The following is a 26440-nucleotide window of genomic DNA, read 5'->3' on the forward strand; positions in this document are numbered from 1 at the left end:
TTAGCCAAACCCTGATTTTTACCAGCAGTTTCACCTACCTTGCTCATAGTGCTAAAAAATAATAAATGAAATTGCCAAAAAGGATAGGAGAATGAACAGATCTAGATAATTCAACAACTGAATATTCAGAATTTGATTATACTACTTTCCAGTAATTTGGTATATATTCCCCCCAAATTATCACTTGGCAGACATGACTTTCTTCCCTTGACTTTCAAAGCATAAGGATTTTTACTTATATAGTATGTAAAGCCAAGGGATTCAAAAAATTTGTCTTTAGAGACTTAGCCATGAGTAATACTATGGTTTCAAACTTCAGTGGTATACATACCTAAAACACAAGTACATTCATATAGACTCTAAAATCCATAAAAATGAATAAATATAAAAATTTAAAGATAGGTTAAAACATTCCCACATATTTCGAGTAATAATATACATGGCTTGAAAATATACTTACATCAAAGCCTGTATTTGGATCCCAACCAACATGTCCAATGTGCCTAAAAGAGAAAATAGAAAAATACGGAAAAATAAAATAATGGGCATTAAAACCATAACATATGTGAAATCCAATAAACATTTGGCTTTGAATTTTTAACTGGAACTAATAGTTTTCATAGACATAACCATATTCTAGGAAAAACTATATACAAGGAGTCAGGAGACCAGGATTCCAGGCCTGGCTCTGCTACTAATGCAATCTAAACATTTTTGTGTACTCTCTCTGAACATCTATTTCCTTAAAAGTCAAATTAGAAGAAGAATACAAATATTTTATATTTGAAAGGATAGGAGTTTTATAATGAGCTAATAAAATGATGCTTGAAATATGTTATATAAATACTAAAGGTTTTTTTTTTTTTGTTTTTTTTTTTTGAGACAGAGTCTCACTTTGTTGTCCAGGCTAGAGTGAGTACCGTGGCGTCAGCCTAGCTCACAGCAACCTCAATCTCCTGGGCTTGAGTGATCCTTCTGCCTCAGCCTCCCGAGTAGCTGGGACTACAGGCATGCGCCACCATGCCCGGCTAATTTTTTTTTTTTATATATATATATCAGTTGGCCAATTAATTTCTTTCTATTTATAGTAGAGACGGGGTCTCGCTCTTGCTCAGGCTGGTTTTGAACTTCTGACCTTGAGCAATCCGCCCGCCTCGGCCTCCCAAGAGCTAGGATTACAGGCGTGAGCCACAGCGCCCGGCCAATACTAAAGGTTTTTACTGCCTCTAGGCAATTTCCAAATATTATTTATAAATTGAAGAAATCATTTTTGCCCAATAATTAGTTGAAGAAACAACTTTAATTTTTCTCTTCTGATGGGTAGAAGAGTAAATAAAATGTAAGATTAAAAGAACATCTACTGAGCCATTTCCCTTTTTAAAAATAACCAAAAACTCTAACAAAGTCCACGGTTAAAAATATATACAAGTGATGAATGTAAGCACCCTCCCAAAAAGAAAACAAAATAAATTTTCTAACAAGTCAAGAGCAGCAACGAATACATCAAAAGTAAAGATAAGAACAACAAAAGAACTGTCTCACTGGAAATTGCTTGGTGTTCCAATATCTGCCTTGGTTAATCTCTTCTTTTTAGCTTTTCCTTTCTTCTTTTCTTTGGTATGAGAGATGTTGTTGACTTGTGGACTGTAAAATCTATTTGTTGTGATTTCTGGATTTTTTATGTCAACTGTAGCCATGGGCAGATTAGGACCTACAAATAAAGCCACAGTAAGTTTAATTTAAACCTAAACTTTGTTTGTAAATAATAAAGTATTGCCTGAATTTCAAAAACCTCTAATAAATTCTTAAACACACTAGCATAAATGCATTATTTCAAAGCAAACTTGTATTTTTATAACATTAAATCTCATAAAGAATATGAACTTTCAACTACAATTTCCATTTCATTGGTCTGATCTCTTAAATTTTAACTATAATAGACTCATACTCAACACAGTGCTCATTGGTCAAGTGTATATATCATACAACAATAAGGATAAGAAAGTATTAATAAAAGAAGCATCTACTTTGTTTTAAATTTAACAAAAAAATCTAGTCCTAATTCTGTTTCAACTATTAGTCCATGAGGAAAAAGTACTTAGAAAATTTTTACTACCATTTTCCCCAAAATTGTCATATTTAAGTCCAGTAATATTTTTCACATCAGTACAAATAAACCCTGACTATGAGAAGTACAGAGTTTTTTAAGTTCAAAAACTTAAAATGGAAAAATTATTAAAACATTCACCTTCTGCAAGGATCAATAGTAAAAATAGGCCGGGCGCGGTGGCTCAAGCCTGTAATCCTAGCACTCTGGGAGGCCGAGGCGGGCGGATTGCTCGAGGTCAGGAGTTCGAAACCAGCCTGAGCAAGAGCAAGACCCCGTCTCTACTATAAATAGAAAGAAATTAATTGGCCAACTAATATATATATATAAAAAAAATTAGCCGGGCGTGGTGGCGCATGTCTGTAGTCCCAGCTACTCGGGAGGCTGAGGCAGCAGGATTGCTTGAGCCCAGGAGTTTGAGGTTGCTGTGAGCTAGGCTGACGCCACGGCACTCACTCTAGCCTGTGCAACAAAGCGAGACTCTGTCTCAAAAAAAAAAATAAATAAATAAAAAAATAAAAAGAAAAACGAAAAAATAGTAAAAATATCTCAGGCACTTTCAGCTAATATCAATAAATAGCATCTTCAGAAGTGACACTAAATGTAGCACAAAACTTGTCTTATAAATCACAGAAATATTCTTGATCTTAAAAGCATGAAAGTCTGAATGCAAAGTATTCAACTTAAAACTCTTATAAATTTAACTAAAGGACAACACATGTTCCTTAGAGACCCCATTTTAATATTATGATTCTCTGAAAAAAACTCCTATCAGATCAAATTCCTCTGAGGTGATTACATTAATGACAACTTTCAAAATTTATAAAATATTGATACTATTATTAAGAGTTAACACACAGCAAGCTTAAGATTGTTCTTCTTAGACCTACTTGCAAGGTTGGTCCTTAGCTGGTATCTGGGAACTTGGATTTCAAAGGGTTCCTACCATTCCTTAATAAAGTAGGCTCACTGTCCCCTAAATTGTTTGTGCTAACAATGTGGTTTACACAGAACACCTGCTTTCCTTCTGGGAGTCTGGAATCTTGGTATGTGCTAAGCAAAGGATACTGACATGACTAGCCCCTAATAAAAACTCTTGGCACTAAGTCTCAATGAGCTTTTCCTTTAAACACATTTCACATGTTGTCACAATTCATTACTGGAGGATTTTTTTTTTTTTTTTTTGAGACAGAATCTCGCTTTATTGCCTAGGCTAGAGTGAGTGCCATGGCGTCAGCCTAGCTCACAGCAACCTCAAACTCCTGGGCTCAAGCGATCCTCCTGCCTCAGCCTCCCGAGTAGCTGGGGCTACAGGCACGAGCCACCATGCTCGGCTGATTTTTATATATATATATATTAGTTGGCCAATTAATTTCTTTCTATTTTTTTTTTAATGGTAGAGATGGGGTCTCGCTCAGGCTGGTTTTGAACTCCTGACCTTGAGCAATCCGCCCGCCTCGGCCTCCCAGAGTGCTAGGATTACAGGCGTGAGCCACCGCGCCTGGCCATTACTGGAGGATTTAAACATATCCTCTGTGACTATACTGGGAGAAGCTTATGTGTGGTCTCCCATGAAATTCATCCCATGTGTCTTTCCCTTTGCTGATTGTGTTTTAAATCTTTTCACTATAATAAATCTTTGCAATGAGTACAACCATATACTGAGTCCTGTGGGTACTTATGGTGAATCACCAACCATGGAGATGATCTTGGAGATCCCCAACACAATCACAGAATGGCAACTACAAACCTTACAAAGTTATAAGTTAATATATATTAGGTGATTATTAAATGCCAATTAGACTGTAATTCTTCAATTATGTTAAAAATATCAAATGTGGGGTGGGGGGGACCTAATCTTAGGGAGGTGGCGAGTATTTTGGAGGGGAAGGGCATAACTCTAACCCTTCTTAGGGAGAGGCAAAGATATACAATGTAACAAAAATGTCAAAAAAAATCAAAACAAAACTTTTTATCGGGTGGTGGGCAGGCGGTAGGGGGGAGGAGGAAAGGGGTGTATGCTTCCATAACGTGTGTGATGCACACCACCGGGGGACTGGACACATAGGGGGAGGGTAGGGGGGCAGGGGCAATATTTGTAACCCTAACAATATTTGTACCTCCATAATATGATGAAATAAATAAATAAAAATCAAATATATCCTATCATTAAAGTTATCTGAAAGAAAAGTGTTTACCTATATATGTAAATTTTATATAAATTTTCTCTCAACTCTACTATTAAAGATGAAACAGAGCTAAAACAAATTCATGAAAGCCATGTGTCACCTTACCAGACAGGTACAGAATCTGGAAAGATGAATATTTTCAATATCACCGAAATTCAGCTTTTTCCCTTAATACTGAAAGCCTATTTACATATAAATATAGTATGCAAAAGAGCTAAATGTTTTATTTACAATTTCATTTAAAAATCCATAGGAAGTTGCTGATATTGGGAAAAAATAATTCTTGGAAAAAATGGAAGCTAGTGAATAATATGGAAAAAATCACTAGAAGCTCTTTCAGTGTCAAGGAATAATCTGAAAATAACTAGATAGCACAGAATGATCTGAAGGGTTGACTAAATCAATAGGAGATTTATAACTTTAATTTTTCAAATTTGTTCAATTATCAGATTTTAGCATTTACTATAGTTTCACAAAATAAAGGATTTATTGAGAAATTCCAGAATTGAAGGGTTAGAGGTTGAACTGGGGTCACACTCATACCTTCACAGACTGACCTAGTGACTTATTTTTACTTCGTATTTCCCTTTCTGACCTCTCTGCCCTTACAACTTATCTTTACTAGTCAGTATCAGCAACAGCATCCACAATAAGATGTTATAAATTACTACTGACTCTCTTATCTTTACATCTAATAAAATTTAAGAATTAACTTAAGATAGATTTAGAAGTATCAGAATTAAGCACTATATTTATACCACCCTTTCCTGAAACAGGTGTTTAGTAACTATAAGGGAACAATAAGACATATTCACCAGTAAAAAACAAAACCAAAAAGCTGCTTTAGCTTATACAAAAGCAATCTATATTATACTATGGGTGATATAAATGAAAACAAGAGTTGGATTAAATTTAATGGTTTAAATTATCCAACCTAGACAGTTCTTTTCTGAAAAGTAAGTTAAGGTTCTTGTAAGCCTGATTTATAACTTACTAGAGAAAGTAATTCAGCTATCTCTGAAGAAGGTTCAAGAATGAAGAGAAGAGTAACAAAACAAGAAGTGGTATGCATAACGAATAACAGTGTTTAATTCTATTGTAGCTGACCATGTTTCTATTCTTCCCTCTCCCCAAAAATCAGGCATAGATATATTGTTATGTATCTGCCATGCAGTTTACAAAGCCTTGGCATTACCTCTGTAGAATCATTACAGACAAATTCCATTAGTACTAGTTAAAACATTTTTTAAATAAGTTTACATAGGAAAATCTAGATTACAGAGATGCCTGAAGTTTACAATCAGAGGCAAAGGTGAACTTGAGTATCTTGGTTCCTAGCCCCTTACCCTTTCTATTAACTATTCTACCTTTTACACAAAAGTCAAACTACAAAGTGATTGACGATGCTAACTTTACAAATGTCTTAATATATTATTTCTTTAACAATTTATCAGTTCGCTCAGTTTGTAGTTCAACAATTCATCACTCAATAAATATTTACTAACAACTTTCAGAATTTAGAAAAAAAAAAGATTTTCTACACATCCAAGAGATTAGTTTCTTGGTTATTTCTGTTGACAATCGTTATTAAAGATTTTGAATACTTTAGGAAATAAGTTTAAAATGGTATTCTAAAGCGTAATTAAATATCTATTTAAAAAATGACACACTAGGCCGGGCGCGGTGGCTCACGCCTGTAATCCTAGCTCTCTGGGAGGCCGAGGCGGGAGGATTGCTCGAGGTCAGGAGTTCGAAACCAGCCTGAGCAAGAGCGAGACCCCGTCTCTACTATAAATAGAAAGAAATTAATTGGCCAACTAAAAATATATATACAAAAAATTAGCCGGGCATGGTGGCGAATGCCTGTAGTCCCAGCTACTCGGGAGGCTGAGGCAGCAGGATTGCTTGAGCCCAGGAGTTTGAGGTTGCTGTGAGCTAGGCTGACGCCACGGCACTCACTCTAGCCTGGCCAACAAAGCGAGACTCAGTCTCAAAAAAAAAAAAAAAAAAAATGACACACTAAAAAAAGTGATAACATGTTTAAGGCAAAGAATCGTTTTGTAACAGTGTAAAGTTTATGAAAGATCTGGTAACAGATATGTACTCTTGAGTCATTTCTAGTAAAGTTTAATTATTCCATTTATGAAATTACATTCATCCTAAGAACACCTACCACCTACCCTGGTAGGTGTTTCAGCCTTCCTGAAAAAGAAGGGGGCTATTTTCCTTATTTTTCAAAAAACAAATGATAAATTATCTCCTTCTGATTAAGGACAACTGTCACAGGAAAAGGTTTTTAAATATTCTTATGAACTGACATTTCTAGTTATTTTTAAATCTAAAAGAATTCAAGTTTTCCATCAATTAAATAAAAAGCAGAGAACTCTCACCAAGGTAAAATAGTTGAGAAACAGGTGGCCCAGAGGCCTCTGATGTCAAGCAGTCATGAAGCTGAGAACATATCATTGGAAAGCAAATAAGCTAAAATATGAGACTGACCAATAAAGAAACTGAAGGAGTTAGTGAGGAAGACACTGAATTACATTTTAGGAATATATGTAAATTCTACATAAATTTTCCTTTTAATAATTGTAATTTGAAAAGGTCTGGTAAACTGATAACCTAAATAAGCATCTGAGAAAAGGCAACTCTGTGGATACTGCAAGACATGGTTAAGGTGCCCACTGCCACCTAGTGGTAGTACACCAAATGCAGTAATGCTGCCTCCAAAACAGTGGTCTCCACATAGTGGGGGAGAATAAGATAATGAATCGACTGCAATGTAGGAAAAAATATTAAAACTTCCATTTTTTATTTTGTATGTAATATAGTAATGCCATACTATATGTAGATTTTATAAATAAATAAATATACAAGTATTTTCAATATGTGCTGCATAATTTTGTCCTTTAATGACACTACTTTAAAAAAAAAAAACCTCTCCATTTTTTTTATGTCGGGAAAACAAACTTAAGGACAAAATTAGCAGGCAATATATAAGAAACAAACCCCAACAATCCCCAATAGTTGTCACAGATTTAGAACTTGGGGCTGGGTGCGGTGGCTCACGCCTGTAATCCTAGCATTCGGAAGGCTAAGGTGGGAGGAACCCTTGAGGTCAGGAGTTCAAGATAAACAAGACCAAGACCCCATTTCTACCAAAAACAGAAAAAATTAGCTGGGCATGGTGTAGCACACCTGTAGTTCCAGTTACTCAGGAGCCCGAGGCAGAGGATCGCCTGAGCCCAGGAGTTCGAGGTTGCAGTGATTTAGATAATGCCACTGCACTCTACCCAGGGTGACAGAGGAAGACTCCGTCTCAAAAAAAGAACAACAACTTTGTGTTATATAGTAAAGTCTTCCTTGAATAATCATTCTAAGTTCTAATAAGAGGCTCTGAGAGGCCTTTAAAAAGAAGCAGCTTTATTTCTTATTATAATGAAGGTTCCTGGTGCAATGGTTCTTTACTTTCATAGTCAGGGACCCTTTTAAATGTGATGAAAGCCATGGATCCTCTTTCCAGAGAAAAGAACACAGATACTTATAAAATTTAGTACATAATTTCAGGGAGAGTTTATGGAATTCAGGATGGAAACCGTTGAAGATCTTTTACACCTTGATATCCTATTTTTACTCCCTGGTATTAAATATTTAGAAAATGAATTCATAATACTTCAAGTGTTCATTATTAAGTTAAAGATCAATGTTACACGGAGCTATGATTAGTTCTAAACTCACTATTACAGTAAATTAAAGTATAAAATAACTATTTTGAAATAAGAAAAAAGGATAAATCTTAAAGTAGAAAAGCAACAAATATGTTAGATAAAATTTACTGCCTTTAGGGAAGATCTTAAGACCAGACTGTATAGTTTCCAAACTTAATCTACCATGGATACAGAATTAAAATATAAGTATTAGTGATCGTCACCCTATGTATTCTTCCTCTATGCTATGAAAAAAAACCCCAAAGAACGGTATGTTTCCTAAGTCTCACCTGTCATTAATTAATTTAAAATAAGAGCACAAGAAACTTTAGTATTTGCTCATAGAACTAAATATTAGGTATTAATGTAAGGTACATGTATCCACAAGAATTAAACTATAATCTAAAATCTTCTGATCAATGATTGTCAAAGAGCTTACCATTTGGGGGGTCTCGTCTTTTCTCTGTTAGAAAATAAATTAGAAAACGTTATTAGACATATGTAATACACCACCAACATAAAAAACTGAATTCACTTAAGCTCTTCTAAATTGATGTACAGGTGATTAAGGAGAAATGATATTTGGAAGAACTGACATTTAAGCAGAGATCTAAATAAAATGAAAAAGGGGACAATATATTCAAGGGCCCAAAGGAAGGCACAACATAAAAGAACATTACTAGGACTAGACTGGTGGGAGCAAAAGGCACAATAAAAAGAAACAAGTCAGAAGGAACAGTCAGGGACTGGATTACGTAGGATCTCACAGTCTGTGGTTAAGGACTATAGATTTTATTCTTTATATGATAGGAAGCTCTTATAGGGTTTTGAATAGGGCAAATGACATGATCTAATGTATTTTGTTAAAATTTTACTGTGGCTACTGTGTGGAAAAAAGATAATAGAAGGAATAAAGTGGCAGCAGGGAGACTAATCAGGGAGCTAGAGTGGTAGTCTAGATGACAGATCATAGAGGCTTGGACTGGGATGGTGGTAGCAGAGGTGGTAGAAATCATCAGATCCAGGGACATATTTTTGAAGGCAGAGCCAACAAGAATCATTGAGAGGACTTAAAATGGATCATGGTAAGCCTGAGAGACGAGGTAGAGCAAATACCTTTTACTGAGACAGGAAAGAATAGAAGAGGAATAGGAACAGATTTGAGTGGTGCTGGGGTTGAGGATACAGACATAGATCAAGTGTTCTGACCAGACATGTTAAGTCTGAAGTCTGTACTGCCATCCAACTTGAATAGACAGTGTCTGAAAGTCAGAGGAAAAGTCAGTACTGAAGATAACATTTTGAGAGTCATCACCACACAGATGGTTTTGAAAGTTATGGGACTGGACGAAAGCACAAAGGGGATGAGAATACCCAGAAAACTCTAGGCACTGGGACAGACCAGAAAAATACTCAAAATACAGCCAATTAATAATTAGGTAGGAGGAAAACCAGAATGTCTATCAATTCATTGCATTCATATTCTTACATACCAGGTGTGCTCAGAATAAGACACTATTTTGGCTTTAAGAAAGTTCAAAAGTGGTTTAAGAATTTTAAATGTAATTTCCACAAATTTTCTAATATAAAACTTTCTGAAATTATAAATAACTGAGGCAATAATTAGTTTATAAATAATCACAAACAAAAATCAATAGGACTTAACTGGTAGACAAGTTAAAAATCCTAGCACTAGGATATATAAATGTATTACTCTATCTGAAGATCTGATAAAGTAACTGTCTTAAACATTTGAAGTAAGCCAGTCCTGCCTACGTCAATAAACGTCAAACTCCAATTTCCAAGGTGATGTTATCTCTGTACCCAGGGAGGAAATACTTTTTTAATTGGTGGATGACACAAAAATGGAAATATAGTAAGATAAATATAAAAGTTCAGAGTATAATATAAATTCCAAGAAGCAATTACTTAGATTTATGACACCATCCTGGCTTGAAAGTGAAAAGAGGGGGAGGAACTGGTTGAACAAATCAGAATGGGAGCTAATGGTGGGAGGCATTTGTTAGAAATATTTTCAGAATAGTGTTTAATCAAACTGAGGGATGTTTTAGTATCACAGTGCTTAGACTACATATGGAGTACTGTGTTCAAATTTGAACACCATATTTTGAAAAAGATGTAAAATCTATAGTGGATTCAGAGCATAGTATTTAGGATGATATGACTATAAACTATATCATAGGACTATTTCAAGAAACTGGAACTGGTTAGACTAAAGAAGAGATAAGGAGAATAGGATAGATGGTTCCCAATACAAAGTGGCTATTGTGAGGAAAAGAAAATAAACTAATTCTTTGTTGCTCTACAAGTTGGATACCGTGGGTCCAAGTTAACGAGAGGTATAGATGGAGTTTGACTCAGCATAAAGGGCTATCCAATGATGACTCAGCTGCCTCCCTAATGTTATGATCTTTCTGTTTCTGAAACACTTTGCCTAGAAGTTTAAGAACAATATAAAACAAAATGCCTGTGCCAGGTGAAAGGCGCCTTTAACTTGCCAATTTCAAAATCAATTATTTTATATTTTAAGAAGTATTTTTTACCCTTTTTTATATTGAAAATGTCACGTTTTGATTGAAAAGAGCCCCAGACAGCCCTGGCCTAGCATCATAGGATGCCTTTGAAATAAGCAGTGAATTATTCCTAAAGCTGTGGTTTCAATACCATAGCTTTAAATCCTTCCCTATCATGGAATCAAGTGATAAATGTCCTTGGCCCCCAAAAGTAACAAAAAATAATAGGCCCTTAATGATTCTCCTATTCACTCACAATAAGTACAATATAGTAGTAACATGGCAATAGTGAAGCAACAATTTAGTTCATCTGATTTCATTTTTGCCTCACCTCTCTCTTGGAAACTTAGTAAAATAACAATAAAGATGTATAAAGGATGAATATATGCTTTTGCATTGCTGTTTTCCATATCTGCCTTTTCTTGCTTTATTTCCTCTTATTGGTAAAGCACATCCTTGAATACAGTGATCATCAAACTGGGGTAACATGTACCCTTGGAAGTAGAGAAAAACTTTTCAAGGAATGCATGGGTATGGCTAGTTTTAAGAGGATCTGTTTGTCAACCTCAACTCCCATATGTTCCCTCCTAAAAGTGATCTGCTTAAGATGATAATTTTAGAGAAGTTCACCTTTCCTAATCATCCTCCACTTTAAAAGAGAAAAGCTTTATATATTATTATTGTTAAACAACAGTTCCACACCAATTAATTTAAAGCTCTACACCAGGCGTCCTCAAACTATGGCCTGCAGGCCACATGCAGGTGTTTTTGCCTGTTTGTTTTTTTACTTCAAAATAAGATATGTGCAGTGGGCATAGGAATTTGTTCATAGTTTTTATTAAACTATAGTCTGGCCCTCCAATGGTCTGAGGGACAGTGAACTGGCCCCCCTGTTTAAGAAGTTTGAGGACCCCTGCTCTACACTATCCTGCATTATTCTCTAATTGTTTTATATGTGTTAGAGTTGTCTCATGCACTAAACTAAGTTCCTTATAGTTTTATAGTATATAGCATTAGGGGCAGAATAGACAGGTAATGTTTACAGATCTTGTCTGCAACTCTACTTATTTGCTTCTAAACTTGCTTAAAGTCTTTGTTGAAAAAATATTAAATACTTTAAAATATGTAAGCTACAAATGATGTCATTAAAAATATAATTTAAGAATCACTATACATGGAATTTTATCAACAAAAATGATTACGAGGATGGATCCTTCAGTAAATCTAAAAAAATTAGTTCTCAATAAAAATATCATGTCTCTTAAGGTAGGAACAATCACATTTTTTTAAATAAAGGGCCAGATATTAAATTTCAGGCTTTGAGGGCTATATAGTCTTTGTTGTAGCTATTCAACTGTGTTGTGGCAAAAAAAGTAGTCACAAGCAATGTAACCAATGAATGTAACTATGTTTCAATAAAACTAATTACAAAAACAGGCAGTGGACCACATTTTCCCCTTGAGCTGTAGTTTGCTGTCCCATTTTAAGTAATTAATTTAAAAAAAGGGGGTGTTTACCAGATTTCCTTTGTCGCCGGCACAACAGGTCTGTAACTGCTTTTCGGAATTTTTTTGCTTCTTCTTCATTGGCAAAATTAAGGGCAACTTGACAAGTCTGAAATGTTTTCATAAAAAAGGTGAAAGAACAAAAATGCATGAATTTAGCCTTATATAACAAAAGTGATGATGACCAACAGAAGTACATTTTTAAAGAAAAAAGGATAACCTTATTAGCAGACATTATTTTATGATCTGAATAGCTTCAGAAGGCAAAAAGCATGGAGAACCTAAAATAAAAGACTACGTTACCTATCACAGTAGACACTCAAATAATCAACTAAATACTTCATTTTCAGCAAAACAATAGTACATTAAATTTGATCTTTCAATAGGGCTCTATAAATAATTTGGATTAGAAAAGGCAAGCAAAGTAAAAATTAAACATGGCAATAAATAAAAATATGACTTACATCTCCAGCAAAGGTATGAAAATATCCTCTAGGACTATTATATACAAAGTTATTGTATAGCTCTTGTTCCCACAATAGTTTCCCATCCTAGAAAAATAAATTAAAATTAAAATAAGAACTACCAAGAAAAAACACCTCTAGGAAAACAAAGTAGATGGCTCATATTGAGGAACTGTTTATATAAACAATAACGTTTATAAACACATATATTACATACATGTATAACATAATTAGCATCAGATAATTCAATTAGTAATTTCTTAATAACAAAACAATGAACACTAGATAATGTTTCTTTTGTAAAACCTACATATCAAGCAAGTTTAATTCAGTATGTTAAGATATAATCTCATTAGCCAAGCACTTCCAAATACAGTTACTTGGTCAAATACATAACCAGAGTAATTACTAGAGATCATCAATTCATGTAGAAGGAATAGGATACTTTTGTACATGTACTGATTACCAATACATAATTCATTAACAGTATTTAGACCATGTGCCATCAAATACTACAGGAATACATCATACTCTTTACTTCAATTTTATATTAATAAACGGAGGATAGTCAAATGTATCTTCTCCGTATTGCTCATTAACAATCTTCGAATTCTTAACTTACAGAGTTGTCTGCTAATTAAATGCTAGTACAAGTAGTATCAATCATGCTGCAGAAAGAGACTGATGATTAAAACACATCAATTTTAAACTATGGATACGAGAGCCACGGATGATATCCATATCAATCACCATAGTATAAAAAATATATTTAACTTTAATACCAAAGGTGGCTAATTGTAAGTTTTCATCAATGGTTATCTATAATTGGAAATAAATGGTTAGAGAAACAACTACTGCCTTATTCAGAAATGCAAGGTTCCATCTAGATCACAATTTTAAAATATGCAAAATATAATGTACACACATTAGGACCACTGTAATGAAATTCCTTTCTGAGTCTTAGTGGAGTTGTATTTGTGTTCCATTTCTAAATATTGCTTCCTATTGGTGATGAAAAATATATCAAAGTACTTAGCAAACCATGCATGTGTTCTCCATCCTGCAGAATTACTACCACAACAAGCCACTGTTACTAACAGGAGCATGCCATATCTCTCAGCTGTCTTGGGATACCGGGAAGCAGATATTAAGTAGCACTAATCAGCCAGGTTTGGTTGGCTCATGCCTATAATCTCTGCATTTTGGAAGGTCAAGGCAGGAGGATCACTTGAGGCCAGGAGTTCAAGACCAGCCTGGGCAACACAGCAGGATCCCATCTCTACCAAAAAAATAAATAAATTAGCCCAGCGTGGTGGCATGCACCTGTAGTCCCAGATACTCAGGAGGCTAAGGTAGAGGATCCCTTGAGCCCAAAAGTTCAGGGCTGCATGCAGTGACCCATGGTCCCACCACTGTACTCTAGCCTGGGCTACAGAGCCCAGGCTATCTCTTAAAGAGATATCTTTATCTTTAAGAGCCTATCTCTTAAAAAAAAAAAAAAAAAGGAAGCAGCAGAACTAATTTACAAATTACAGTACAGTAACTTAAATCTCATTTAATCTTAGTGAAATACTTGGTAACAGACCCAGATGATCATCCCATTTTACAAATAAATTAGCTGAGGCCAGAGATGTAAAAATGTTTGACTGTGATCTGTCTGACCATATTAGTGCCTGAGAATACAAAGGCAGTTCTAGTGTTTGGTAGTTAAAATTCCATTACACTTATTGCCACATATAAATTTAACCGTGGAAACTTATTTACAGAAAGAACTTAAAAGAACTAATGAAGACTTCACCTTAGCAAAATGATAATTACTTTTACAACAACTATAAGAGATGAATACCTGAGAAAGGACATCTAATCTATGACAATATGATCTTATGATTGGGAGTGAGAAATATCAGGCTATAAAAATCTGAATATATCTATTATGAGAAACAAGAAAAAATGGATAGCAAATACATTTTTATAAATATTGTATAATGCTTTAAATCTGGGCTAAATAATGGTACACACCAAGCTAAAATATTCTTTTGTTGTTCCCTGAAAGGACTACGTATGCTATTCTTTAATGGACAACATGGAACGGAGTACCATTAGAAAAAGAGAGAATGTGAGTAATCCTAGCACTCTGGGAGGCCAAGGTGGGCGGATTGTTTGAGCTCAGGACTTCGAGACCAGCCTGAGCAAGAGCAAGACCCCATCTCTACCAAAAATAGAAAAAATTAGCCGGGCATAGTGGCACGTGCCTCTAGTCCCAGCTACTCGGGAGGCTAAGGCAAAGGATTGCTTGAGCCCAGAAATTTGAGATTGCTGTGAGCTAGGCTGATGCCATGGCACTCTAGCCGGGCAAACAGAGTGAGACTCTGTCTCAAAAAAACCAGAGAATGTGCAGAAAGCCCAAGACATAAAGGCATAAATTTCTTTAAAAATGAGCTTTAATATGTAGTAGCAGTGGGAAGATAAAAAAGGAAACCATTCAAGTTCTGGGTTAGGACATATTCCCATTTGGTCACATGTCCATACTTCAATATCTAAAATCAAACTTCATCCTTCTAATATTAGTTTAATTTAAATATTACATAGAGGATAAAACATCTATAGTAAAGTATAATTGAGGCAGAAAACCTAATCACCTACAGTTTAAACTGAAAGCAAAACAAAACTCACCTTAATGTCAAATATTCTTAAAAAATAAGATCTCTGTGGATTGTCCTTAACAAGACAAGCAACACCACTGCATTTCTTTGACCACATACAGTTCCGATCTGCTGCAAATAACTGCACTACTGCTGAAGACATAGTCTGCAAAATATAAAATTTATAACCATTACATTCAAAATAATACTCAGATGACCACAGCCCCTGCTGATATCTTGATTGCAACTACCCAGCTATGGTGCTCCTGAATTCATGATCCACATAAACAAAAAGATAATAAACATTAATTGCTATTTTAAGCTTCTACCGTGTTTCTCCAAAAAGGAGACAGGGTCTTATAATATTTATTTTTCCTCAAGAAGACACCCTAGGGCTTATTTTCAGGGGATGTGTTATTTTTTTTAAGTACAGTACAACAATCTACATTTATTCAAATACAGTTAAGTCGTCTTCTTCTGGAACATCATCATAGTAAAATGGCAGCCACAGCTTTCCTTCTTTCCCCTGGGGACACACAATACCTAAAGCGGAGCGTCCGAGCGTCCGGCTCCTCACTTCACTGAGGAGACTTTCCCCTCAAAGCCTCAGCTTGCAGCACACACAGGATGGCCGGGACCTGACAGGGGGAGCTGACCTTGTTGGTGGGACTGCCTGCACCTTTCCGGTCACCTCTGGGATAGCAGCTGTCACGATGGGGCAGAGGAGAAGGGCTGCTCATCTTCTTTACCACTCCGTGAGGAAATGCATGGGTAGAGCAGATACGCTGCACAGACATGCCCATCACTAGGTCTTATTTTTGGGGTAGGGCTTATATTGCGCAAATGCTTAGAAATCCTGCTAGGGCTTATTTTATGGGTAGGTCTTATTTTCGGGGAAACATGGTACTTTTTGAAGTAATTTCTTATGCAGTAATTAATAATACAATAACCATATTCTAATACAAGCAACTTGTGACTTCAAATCCTGTATTATTACTCCTGTATATAGTTTCCCAATAAAGTGAACATTTAAGCAATGAAATAGTAGTATTGGTAAAGGTTGACTTCTACAAAGCAGTTAATCACTTTAGTATAAGTCAAACTTGAAAGCAAGATTTATGGTTACTGATTATAGTGCTATATACTTTTAACATATTATCACCCTGGAAGGTAAACTATCATCTACCTTCTTTTTAAAAAATGATAAAAGTGAGAGGAAAAAAGATCTTAAGTTATTTGCACAAGTGACCACATAGTTTGAAAGCTATACTGATATGAAAAATGATTTAAGTGACTACTGTTTTGATTTTTCCCAGCATAGTACCTAGAAAACCCTTTCAAATGCACAGGAGAGAAGCTAACTCATTACATGCACCTTAGCGCATTAGGGTTTCCCAGTATGCCACTGCTGCCACCTTCCTCAAGACTGTATCATAAAACTATGGAACTTCCATTTTAGTCTAAGTTAAATTTCTATTATATTATAACCTTAGAATGTAACTATTTAATCTTAGTTTCTGTAAAAGTGATACACCCATTTACTGATAATAGCACTTATAAAACCTCTGAAAGCAAAAATCATGTTTCCTGATTTAGTAACCTCATTCCTAAACTAGAAATTAAGGAAATTATTTAGAAGTTAAAATATCTGTACTTTAATGAAAATATAAATATTTTATATGGACATGTTAATTATGTTTTTTTAAAATAGAAAGAAGAGAAACAACTAAAAATAGGATCTGATTAAGTAATTATAGTACCTTAGTTAAATGGAATTTGGGCTTTGTAATAAAAAATAGATCACATTAAGATCTGGAGATACGTGGTTTTAGGTTTACTTAGCTATGCCTGAGGACTGCCTCCTTTGGTAAGGATTCTAAAGCAGTATTATCTGTACAAACCTTCTATAACAATTACTAAAGTCAGAAATGTAAAATCAGTTTACCACTAGGGATCAAAAGTTCATAAATATTTGCCCAGATAACAGCGTTCAATGTACATTTTTACCTTCACACGCTAAATTCATCTTTGAATTTCACGTCTGTCATGAGGACACAAAGAAGTAGGACAATTTCCACAAGAAGAGCCATTAAAAATTAGGAAAACTTAGAAACAAGAAAAATGTTTATATTCGGACACTGGGTATAAAAGAGGAGACTAAAGAACATGAATACACCTTTGGCCTGCTCAAAACATGCCCTTATTTTTCTGCAAGTGTACAATCTCAGGATGATAGTACCATACGCTTCCTGCCCCTAGGACTGAAAACTTCAGAAAAATGGATTTTGCAGATATTATCCAAAGGTATCAAATACCACGCTGAAAAATTCAAAACCAAGTAAGAAAATTTGTTTTTCTAATGAGAATTCATACAAATTAAAGCCTCTTAAGGATATTATTATCAAAATGCAATCATTTCTTAAAAGAAGAACAATTAGGAAATGAGATAAGCCAACATGAAGATCTAAAAATCTCCCTAATTTACTTTTTAACTAGAAAACAAGTAATAGCTTATGAACAAAAAATCTGTTCTTTATTAATAGAGTCTGAAATTTAAGTATGAAAATCCCCTTGCCAAAGGACCAAATATTAACATTGTAATATATCGCGTGGATATACATGTGAACTTACAAAAAAAACCCAAAAAATCCTAAATTAAAAATCCACATTTAAACATTTATATAAATTTAAAACAAACTCTTAAAACATCTGCTTAAGAAATACTCATTTAACAATGCTACAATTTCCCACACAGACATGGTTTAGCATTATAAACTTTAATCTTAAACTGAAAACCTAACTATTCATAAGCAATTTTCAGTAACTGGATTTTTAAAAATTTGCTACAATCTTATCTAAGTGTTTCTTATCTATTTCACTTCTTTCTTTAAGCTGGCAAAGTCTGAAAATGATATAACATAGCACCTTGTAAAGCCTTTTCTGATTAATTCAGAATTATAATAGCTTACACACATTTAATACAGTATATAAATGCTAGACAATATAAAACAGTAACTATCCCTTAAACTCTAGATTGACAGTGGCTTAATTAAGTTTTTAAAAACATTCCTTCCATTCTTTTAAATTAATTACAACTAATCAACTCCATTACTTCTTGTCTTTCATAATCAAGAAGATATTAATGAAAAACAACCTAAGAACACATGCTTAGGAAGGGAAATCTATTTCTTACTAGCTCAATAATGTTAAGGTTAAAATTTGTTAATTAAAAGAAAAAAAAGTACTGTATCAACTTTTGTAGAAACAGAACTTATCATATCTTATGTATTCCTGATATTTCACTAATGAGTAACTGCAATAACACATTCACCCTCAGAACTTTGATTGTTTAAGGGCAGAAATAAGATATGGCATGTATTCTGGGAAAATGAATTCCTTCCCCCAATTTCTTAGGTTGAAATGACTGTCTGCTTTTTCGTCACATTTCCAGAGTACTTGTTTGTGTATCTTCTGTTACTCTGTTCTTCATTGATCCTATTCTAAAATAGAATAATATTTTTATTGATTTCTTACTCATTAAACAAACTGCAATTCCCTTAAGCGCTTAAAATAGTTTTGTAAGCCTATACTTTCACTCCACCTATACATTGTCCCCAAGTAAACAAATATTTGTTAAACTGAAAATTGCATGTTGTGATTTTGATAATGATACTAAGATAATAAGAGAATGACTTTGATTATAGAATATATACCCTGAAATATTGTAAAGGGGCATTATGTCTGCAACTTACCCTCAAGTTAGTCAGAAAAAAATAACATGCATGTATGGATGCATATCCACACACACACATATGGGGGGAGAGGGAGATGGAGAGTGAGATGGGGAGGGAGGGGGGGAGGGGGGAAGGGAGGGAGAGAGATCGATCGATCCATGGTAAATGTTATAAACATTTGGCAAATCTGGATAAAGGATATGTAGGAATTCTTTCTGCTGTATTTGCAATTTTTCTGTAAGTATGAAATTATTTCAAAATAAAAACTTTTAACAAGCACAAATGATTCATAAAAATTATAGGACTCTTAGCCCTCTTTCACAGGCGTAACAATCTTGAAAAGCTGGTTCTCTTCTCAGAGCCATTACCACCACTATATACATTAGCCACTGTCGTACCAACCCAAAACTAAGAAGATTGCCACTTCTTCCAATTTCCTCTTTATATATAACAACTTTGTTAAAAGGAGTTCCATCCTGAGTAAGACTTAACCTGCGAACATCTAGCACTTCTACTGTTTATATTCCTTTCACGTTTTCAGAACAACTACGTTACATAACAGGTCAGGATAAGAATTTCAGATCAGGAAAACAGGTGTTTCTTTAATTACAGAATAAGCAAATGACAGAGTAAAGACTGGAAAATACCAGGCCTCATGGGTCACTTTTTTTTATCAATTAACTTTCTACAATAAATACTAAGATGACTTAGTACTAAATAACTGTTTGTAATATTTTAATAATGTAAGAAAAGATACAGTGTTGTTAAAGAAAATATTTAAAGATATACTTTAAAGAAATATCTAAAATAAACTGAGTATGAAGAAAAATCATAAGAATAAAGTCAAGTCTTTTCTATGATCACTTTGGCCTAAATTAATAGTGAAACACTCCAACTTTTATATGTATGTACATGTCTGTGTGTGTACTTGGCCTCAATGCCTAAAAACTTATCTGGGAAAATCTATCCTAAGTTTCCTCATTACATAAAAGCTAAGCTCTAAACACATTCCTAAGTGCTCTGATGATATATAAATACAAAATCACCCATTATTTTTTTTTTATTTTGGCATATTATGGGGGTACAGATTTTAAGGTTTCAATAAATGCCCATTTCCCCCCCTCCCCCCAAAAGTCTGAGTCTCCATCATGACCATCCCCCAGATGGTGCACATCTCACTCATTATGTATGTATATACCCGCCCCCCCCTCCCACCTGCCCAATACCCTATTACTGTAGTACCTATGTGTCCACTTAGGTGCTACTCAGTTAATACCAGTTTGCTGGAGAATATATCTGGTGCTTGTTTTTCCATTCTTGGGATACTTCACTTAGTAGTATGGGTTCCAGCTCTAACCAGGAAAATATAAGATGTGCTATATCACCATTGTTTCTTATTATACTAAACATAAAGTTGACCCTTGGACAACATGGGTTTTAATTGCATAGGTCCACTTATACACAAACTTTTTTCCAATAAATACCCGCCATATGGATGGGTTCCATATCTGCAACCATACGCCACTCAAAAATAGAGTATATGGAGGGTCGACTTTTCATGTTGGCGGGTTCTGCAGGGCCTGAGAATGCATGGCTTTTGGTATCTACAGGCAGTCCTGGAACTAATCCCCTGTGGTTACCGAGAGGTGACTGTGAAATTTTAATCTATACATTATAGAAGGAAGTATAAAAGAAAAGAATTTGGCTGAATTCTTATGGTTAATTATGCAGTGATCTCAGGCAATTTTCTAAATAATGAAAGTATGACAACACCTCAGTTATATGTCAACCTCAAAAAACCAATACAGAAACCAGCAATTTGAAAAATAAAAACAATATATCTGGCAGTAAACAAGCAACTCCTGAATGGTGAGTATCATTAAAAACTATCCAGGAAGAGAAAACATAAAAATTCACTTTGAAAAATTCACTTATCACTCGGTGATTTCCAAAATGAGAAATAACCAGAAAAGGAAAGAGAAAACAAAACAAATATACAAACAAAACCAGTAGAGATTAAAAAAGAATACAGCAAAGACAGAAGACTCCACAAGAAATAGTTAATTTTTTTAAAAAAGCAAAGCTGGAGGAATGGATGAGGAGGAGGAGGACAAAAGCAAAAAGTAACAAACAGAATCACAACAGTGATAAGAAACGGAGCCAAAGAAAAATAGCTGCCATCTTAAGAACCAGTTTTTTTGATCTTAGATTTTCAAGAAAATATCGTGCTAGACATATTTGTTCACCAAATGTTTACAAAGTACTTACTATGTACAAGGGACTGTGATAATTGGGGAATGAAGACTGGAATAAAAAGGGGGGTTAAATGCAAAAATGAATTAGACAGATAGGGTCCTTGAGAAACACACAGTTTAATGAGGAGACAGGCATTAATAACTATTACAAATGCTATAAAAGAAAAATCCAGTATGCAAGAAAAATGTAAAACCTAACTACGGTAGGAAGGCTTCCCTAAACTGACATTTTACCTGAAGAATGAAAAGGTATGAGTCAGATGAAATAGGGAGGAAAGAGTATTCTAAGTAGTTACATCAACAAAGATTTTGCCATGGCAAAGTGCTAGGGAAGGTTTGGAACTGTGTAGGGTAGGAGATAAGAAAGAGAAGAGTGGCATGGGAAGAAGTTACAGACTTAATAATAAAATAATATCAAACATAGCTCAACTCTGTGGTTTAAAAAGATAAACACCCATATACAGTTTGGAAACCTTGAGTGGAGAGAGATGTGGTACAATAGTATATTATTCCATAACGCCCCTTAACCCAAGTTCTTACATATTCTCCAGCCCTACTGATTCTGGATTTGTCCACATGACTTGCTTTCTTGAAACTAATGCCCTAAAATATGAAATCGAAGACTACATGGAGAGAAAGGCCCCAGCCCATTCCACCTATCCCTTCTGGGCCCAGTCCCCATTAGATGTGGTAGCTAAATGCAAGTGCAGGAGTGAGCCTCAGTGGCACCAGCAGACGAACCACAGAATTATGAGAAATAGGCTGATATTGCTTTAAATCACGAAGTTATTAGGTGGTTTGTTCATAGCAATAGATAACAGATGTAGGGGATTATTTTAATATACTAAAAACATATGGCTTGTAATAGATGGTTCTAGCTTCTTCCTCCATTCCATTTTTACTGGACATGTGTTTAAAATTACAAGTTATCAAAATTTTTTAGTTACAAATCATAAAAGTTTTAGACCTCATTTTCATTACCAGTGCATATTCCTTTTTGAACTATTTATAAAAGTACTTTATATACAAAAGTCATACTGAAAGGTGTGTGCTGGGTAGTAAGCTAGGCTCATTCACTAAGTCACAATCACACACTAATCTCATATGGTACCTATGATTTAAATTCATACATCTAGAAAACTGTCAATTACTACGTGGCATAGATTATTAGCATTACCTGCAAGCAATTAAAATTACAGATGTTAAACTGTAAGTGGCAAGGCTCATACTGTATTCTCCATGTTTCTACTTTAAGGATAGTCATATACAAATAAAGGTTGAGAGGGATACTGATCTTATTATAGACTGAGTCATATTTGCAAATGGGTCAGGACACTGTTAAAAGGGCAGTTCATATGTGTGGCTTGCTCTTCTGCCTCTCCCTTCCTTATAGTTTAAGTAGACCTCCTTAATAGGAGTTTTTGTTTTCTTTCCTCACTGTCTCTCTTACAAGGTTGGTTGGATTATATAGCAAAACGTGAAATTCGGATTTTCAGGGAATAAAGTTGAGAAGGAGGTACCCTAGGATTCCCACCTCAGTTAACCAAAGTTTAACATTACCAGCTGAAACTCAAGTCCTGATAATAACGGAGAGAAAAGAAAGAGACAGAGAGAGAGCGTTTTCTTTTACTCTGCTACTACTTTGAAAGAGAGAGAGTTTTCTTTTACTCTGCTACTACTTTGCCATTACTCTTCCCTCAAAGAACAGTTTGGGATGACAAGGTGAAAAAGTAGGTAAAGTAGGTACTACATATTGTGGTCACTGGTAGGATTTGTGTCTTCCTGAATTCTAGACCCAAATAGCATCTAATAACATTTCACCATAAATTTTACCAAACATTTAATCTCATCCCTTCATTTTACAGATGAAGTCAGTTTATTTGCCAAAGGTTATATATATATTTTTTTTCTACAGCTTTATATGAACTTCCCAATTAGCTATTAATTTTATGTTCAATATACACTATTCAATAATTCATCCCACTTCCTCATGTGTTATATTTTTGCTCTATCTCATCTAAATGAACCTCCAAGAACCATATATCCTTAACATGATTTTATTCTTCTACTGCCCCTCCCCCTAATTTGGTTTGCTTCTTACCTTATTTTCAGGGAAGGAAAAGAGAAGCAAGGCTTGGCAGTGGGGGTGGTAGAAAGTATAGGATTGTAGGTGCATAGAAAAAAGGATCTTTATGAAAGAAAAAAGTCCAAACAGACATAAGTTGTTATGTCCTGGGACAAAGGTAGATTTACCATGAAGCCAATTAAGTTTAAGTTTCATGGTCCTTCACTTGGAAGATCCTCCTAAAAGGCTTGGCTTAATTAGCTGGGCATGGTAGTGGTAGCGCCTGTAGTCCCAGCTACTTGGGAGGCTAGGGCAGGAGGATCACTTGAGCCAAGGACTTTGAGGTTGCTGTGAGCTAGGTAGACGCCACAGCACTCACCTGGATGACAGAGTGAGACTCTGTCTCAATAGATAGATAGACAGACAGACAGACAGACTTGGCTTGTTCTCCTCTGGGGCCACATAAGAAGTAACAGCAACCCCAACCTCATGCATATGGGCTCCTCTCTAGCTAGCTATCCCTGAAGGCAATAACCTGTCCTATCCCTCCTGTACCATATGATGCATCTAGACTCAATTTTTAACCCCAAGGCAAAGGATCTGAATGAGCACTGCCCAGCTCCTGCTGGGTTTGGTATACTATTAATATGACTAAACTTCATGGACACTTCTGGGGTAGTCAAGCCAATTGATATCTAAAGTTCTTCCCTGGGCAAGAAGCATCCTTGAAGCAAAGTGAAGGATGTTACAGATGTGCCATTACCAGTAACTAGTTTCAAAAATTATCTTTCAGCTTCACAACTATCAATAACAAATAAATTCTGAATAAATATGTTAGAGCAGCATTTTTCTGTAAAGGCCCAGTTAGTTTTTATTTTAGGCTTTGTGGGCCATATGGTCTCTTTCAACTTGGCCACTATAGAGCACAAAAGCAGCCATAGATTATACAGAAATGCCTGTGCTGCAGTAAAATTTTATTTAAAAAAAAAAAAAACAGGCTGGATCTGGTCCATGGACAGTAGTTTGTCAAGCCTTAAAACTGTCATGTAAAGAAGCGATCAATGAATATGTGGCCAAAATAAGCAGGAAAAAAGTAGCAAAGAGTTATATCATGTAGTTAATAATAACTTACAATTACTAATATGTTAACTTAATAAGTTATAATAATGAGTAATAAGCTATTTTTCTAAATTTTGTAATGTTTATGGTATTTTTTATTTGTTGTGATCTTTTCTGATATGAAATAAACACTTTTATACGTAATTTTGGATTCTTTTTCTTAAGGAAAAGCCCTTCCAAACTGTACAAAAGCTTCAGACTACAAAACCCAGATCAGCCTTGCCTAGGGTGAGAAAATGATGCATCAATCCAGAACAACAGCATTTTTATATGAAGCAAATGAACAATGATATAAGCCAATATATTCATTTTGCCAAACCATACTTAATGAGATAACCTTTTAATATACAGTGATCTTATCCACTTAATTTTCTTAAAACCAAGGCTAAGCAACTTCAAAAAACCACGTAATAAGATAGGTAGGAAATGGCAATGGGTGTGTGTGCCAGGAGACTCTTAAGAATCCTTCGTGTAACATTCTTGATAGATGATTGATTGCATAGCATTTGATTAAATGCTTGCTGAAATGGGGAGTTCACAACTTCAGGGAAAAATTATCTCTTTTAGCAATAAGTATATCTTACTGTTTTAGCTATTTATCAGCTTAGTTAGAAAATTTTTAATGCTGAACCTAAATATCTTTTCTGAATACAATACTATCGTTATTGTATTCTTGATTCTTTCATTCAAATATCTGTTGAGCATTTGCTATGTGGCAGGCACAATGCTAGGCACTGTAGCTACAATGATACAAAACTGGAGGCATATAAAGTATCCTCTAATTATAATATACTTCTAATTTCTGTGTAGTGGCAATGACATTTTTGATTCCACAGAGATGTGCCTCCAACAACACTACTTCTCTTTTTAAGGTAAAATTTATTTTGATAATTCCTCCTATGACCTGATTTATGAAGCCCTTATCGGTCTAGTCACCCTTGTTAAAAATGAAGTAGATATTTTACATGTGGTCTGATCAGTGCAGAGTATTAGCAAAATGATGAGGAAAACAATGTGATTCCAATTGTAAGAAGAAATGTATGTGCAGCCTCATTATTATCTATCACACTATATGCTGAAGACACATGGAACTGTCTCAAAAGCTATTATCCTCTCTCATATCCTGATTCTCCATTTCAAAATCCATACTCCCAAAAGTGAAACACCCTCTCTCTCTCAACCGTCTACCTGGCTAACTCTTCTTGCCTTTCAAACTTCAGCTCAGATATCACCTATGGGACCCCATGCCCTACTCTCCCTCAATCTGGGACAGAGGCTTATCCATTGAGTTTCCACAGTCCCTAAGTGCCTTCACTATAAACATTACTGTATTATGATCAGTTCACTTAGCTCTCCTCACCAGATCATCAATTCCTTAAGGATAGGGTCCTGTCTTATTTCTATATTCACCTAGCTCAATACCAGGCACATGGCATGCAGCTATGTAATTGTTAAAATTAAAAACAAATAAAAGTGTTAACATTTAACCTACCGTCATAGCCCACTACTTATGAGGATAAGCACCATACGCTTGCCTAACAAGATACTGTGTTCAGCTTCAGTCATCAGAAATCAGAAGGAAGAAGCAGTTCCTCTTATCCATGAAACTTGCCAAAAAGATTCTCTTCAAAAAAGTCAGTGGTCTGGTCAGGTAAATAGGTCCTTTCGAACTATACAAATGGTTGGGCTAAATATTTTTTAGTGAATAAGAAATGCCATTTAAAAAGATGAAATATAGAGTCAAAGGCCAATAAGAAGCAAACATGCTAAGAAACTAATTTCTTTTCAGAAAAAAAAAAACTTTCAACAAGAAAAATTATGATATCTGATAATAGCTAATACATGGGTTTTCACATTAAGAGGCATAGATACTAATAACAACTCTCCTGGGAGGAAGCCCAATCTAAGGCTTAATTGACGGCAGAACTGCCAGAAATTCTCTCTAGTCTACGCCACATTCTCAGAAAATACAGGCAAGGACTGCTTAAACAGTATTACTTAAGAAGAATGCAACAAATCTACAAAACACTGAAGTGACAGTTTCTGACTATTAGCAGTGATGAGAAATATTACAGAATCAAAGATAATAAACAGTATTAAAAAAAAAAAGCTATATCTG

At 34.9% G+C, this 26440-nt stretch overlaps 1 protein-coding gene across 1 annotated transcript in view; it reads right to left on the reverse strand.

Moving 5' to 3' along the window:
- WASL (WASP like actin nucleation promoting factor) overlaps positions 1-26440 on the reverse strand; it is a 71894-nt gene that overhangs the window by 17465 nt on the left and 27989 nt on the right. Inside the window, exons 2-7 of the mRNA XM_012762069.2 lie at positions 15180-15314; positions 12507-12593; positions 12055-12151; positions 8443-8466; positions 1543-1711; positions 461-503 (exon numbers count right to left, since the gene is read on the reverse strand). Coding sequence (XP_012617523.1) covers positions 461-503; positions 1543-1711; positions 8443-8466; positions 12055-12151; positions 12507-12593; positions 15180-15314 — 555 coding nt within the window. The remainder of the gene's footprint in view (positions 1-460; positions 504-1542; positions 1712-8442; positions 8467-12054; positions 12152-12506; positions 12594-15179; positions 15315-26440) is intronic.

The sequence above is a fragment of the Microcebus murinus genome, chromosome 9 (assembly GCF_040939455.1).
Source record: "Microcebus murinus isolate Inina chromosome 9, M.murinus_Inina_mat1.0, whole genome shotgun sequence".
In the NCBI taxonomy this organism is placed as follows: Eukaryota; Metazoa; Chordata; class Mammalia; order Primates; family Cheirogaleidae; genus Microcebus; species Microcebus murinus.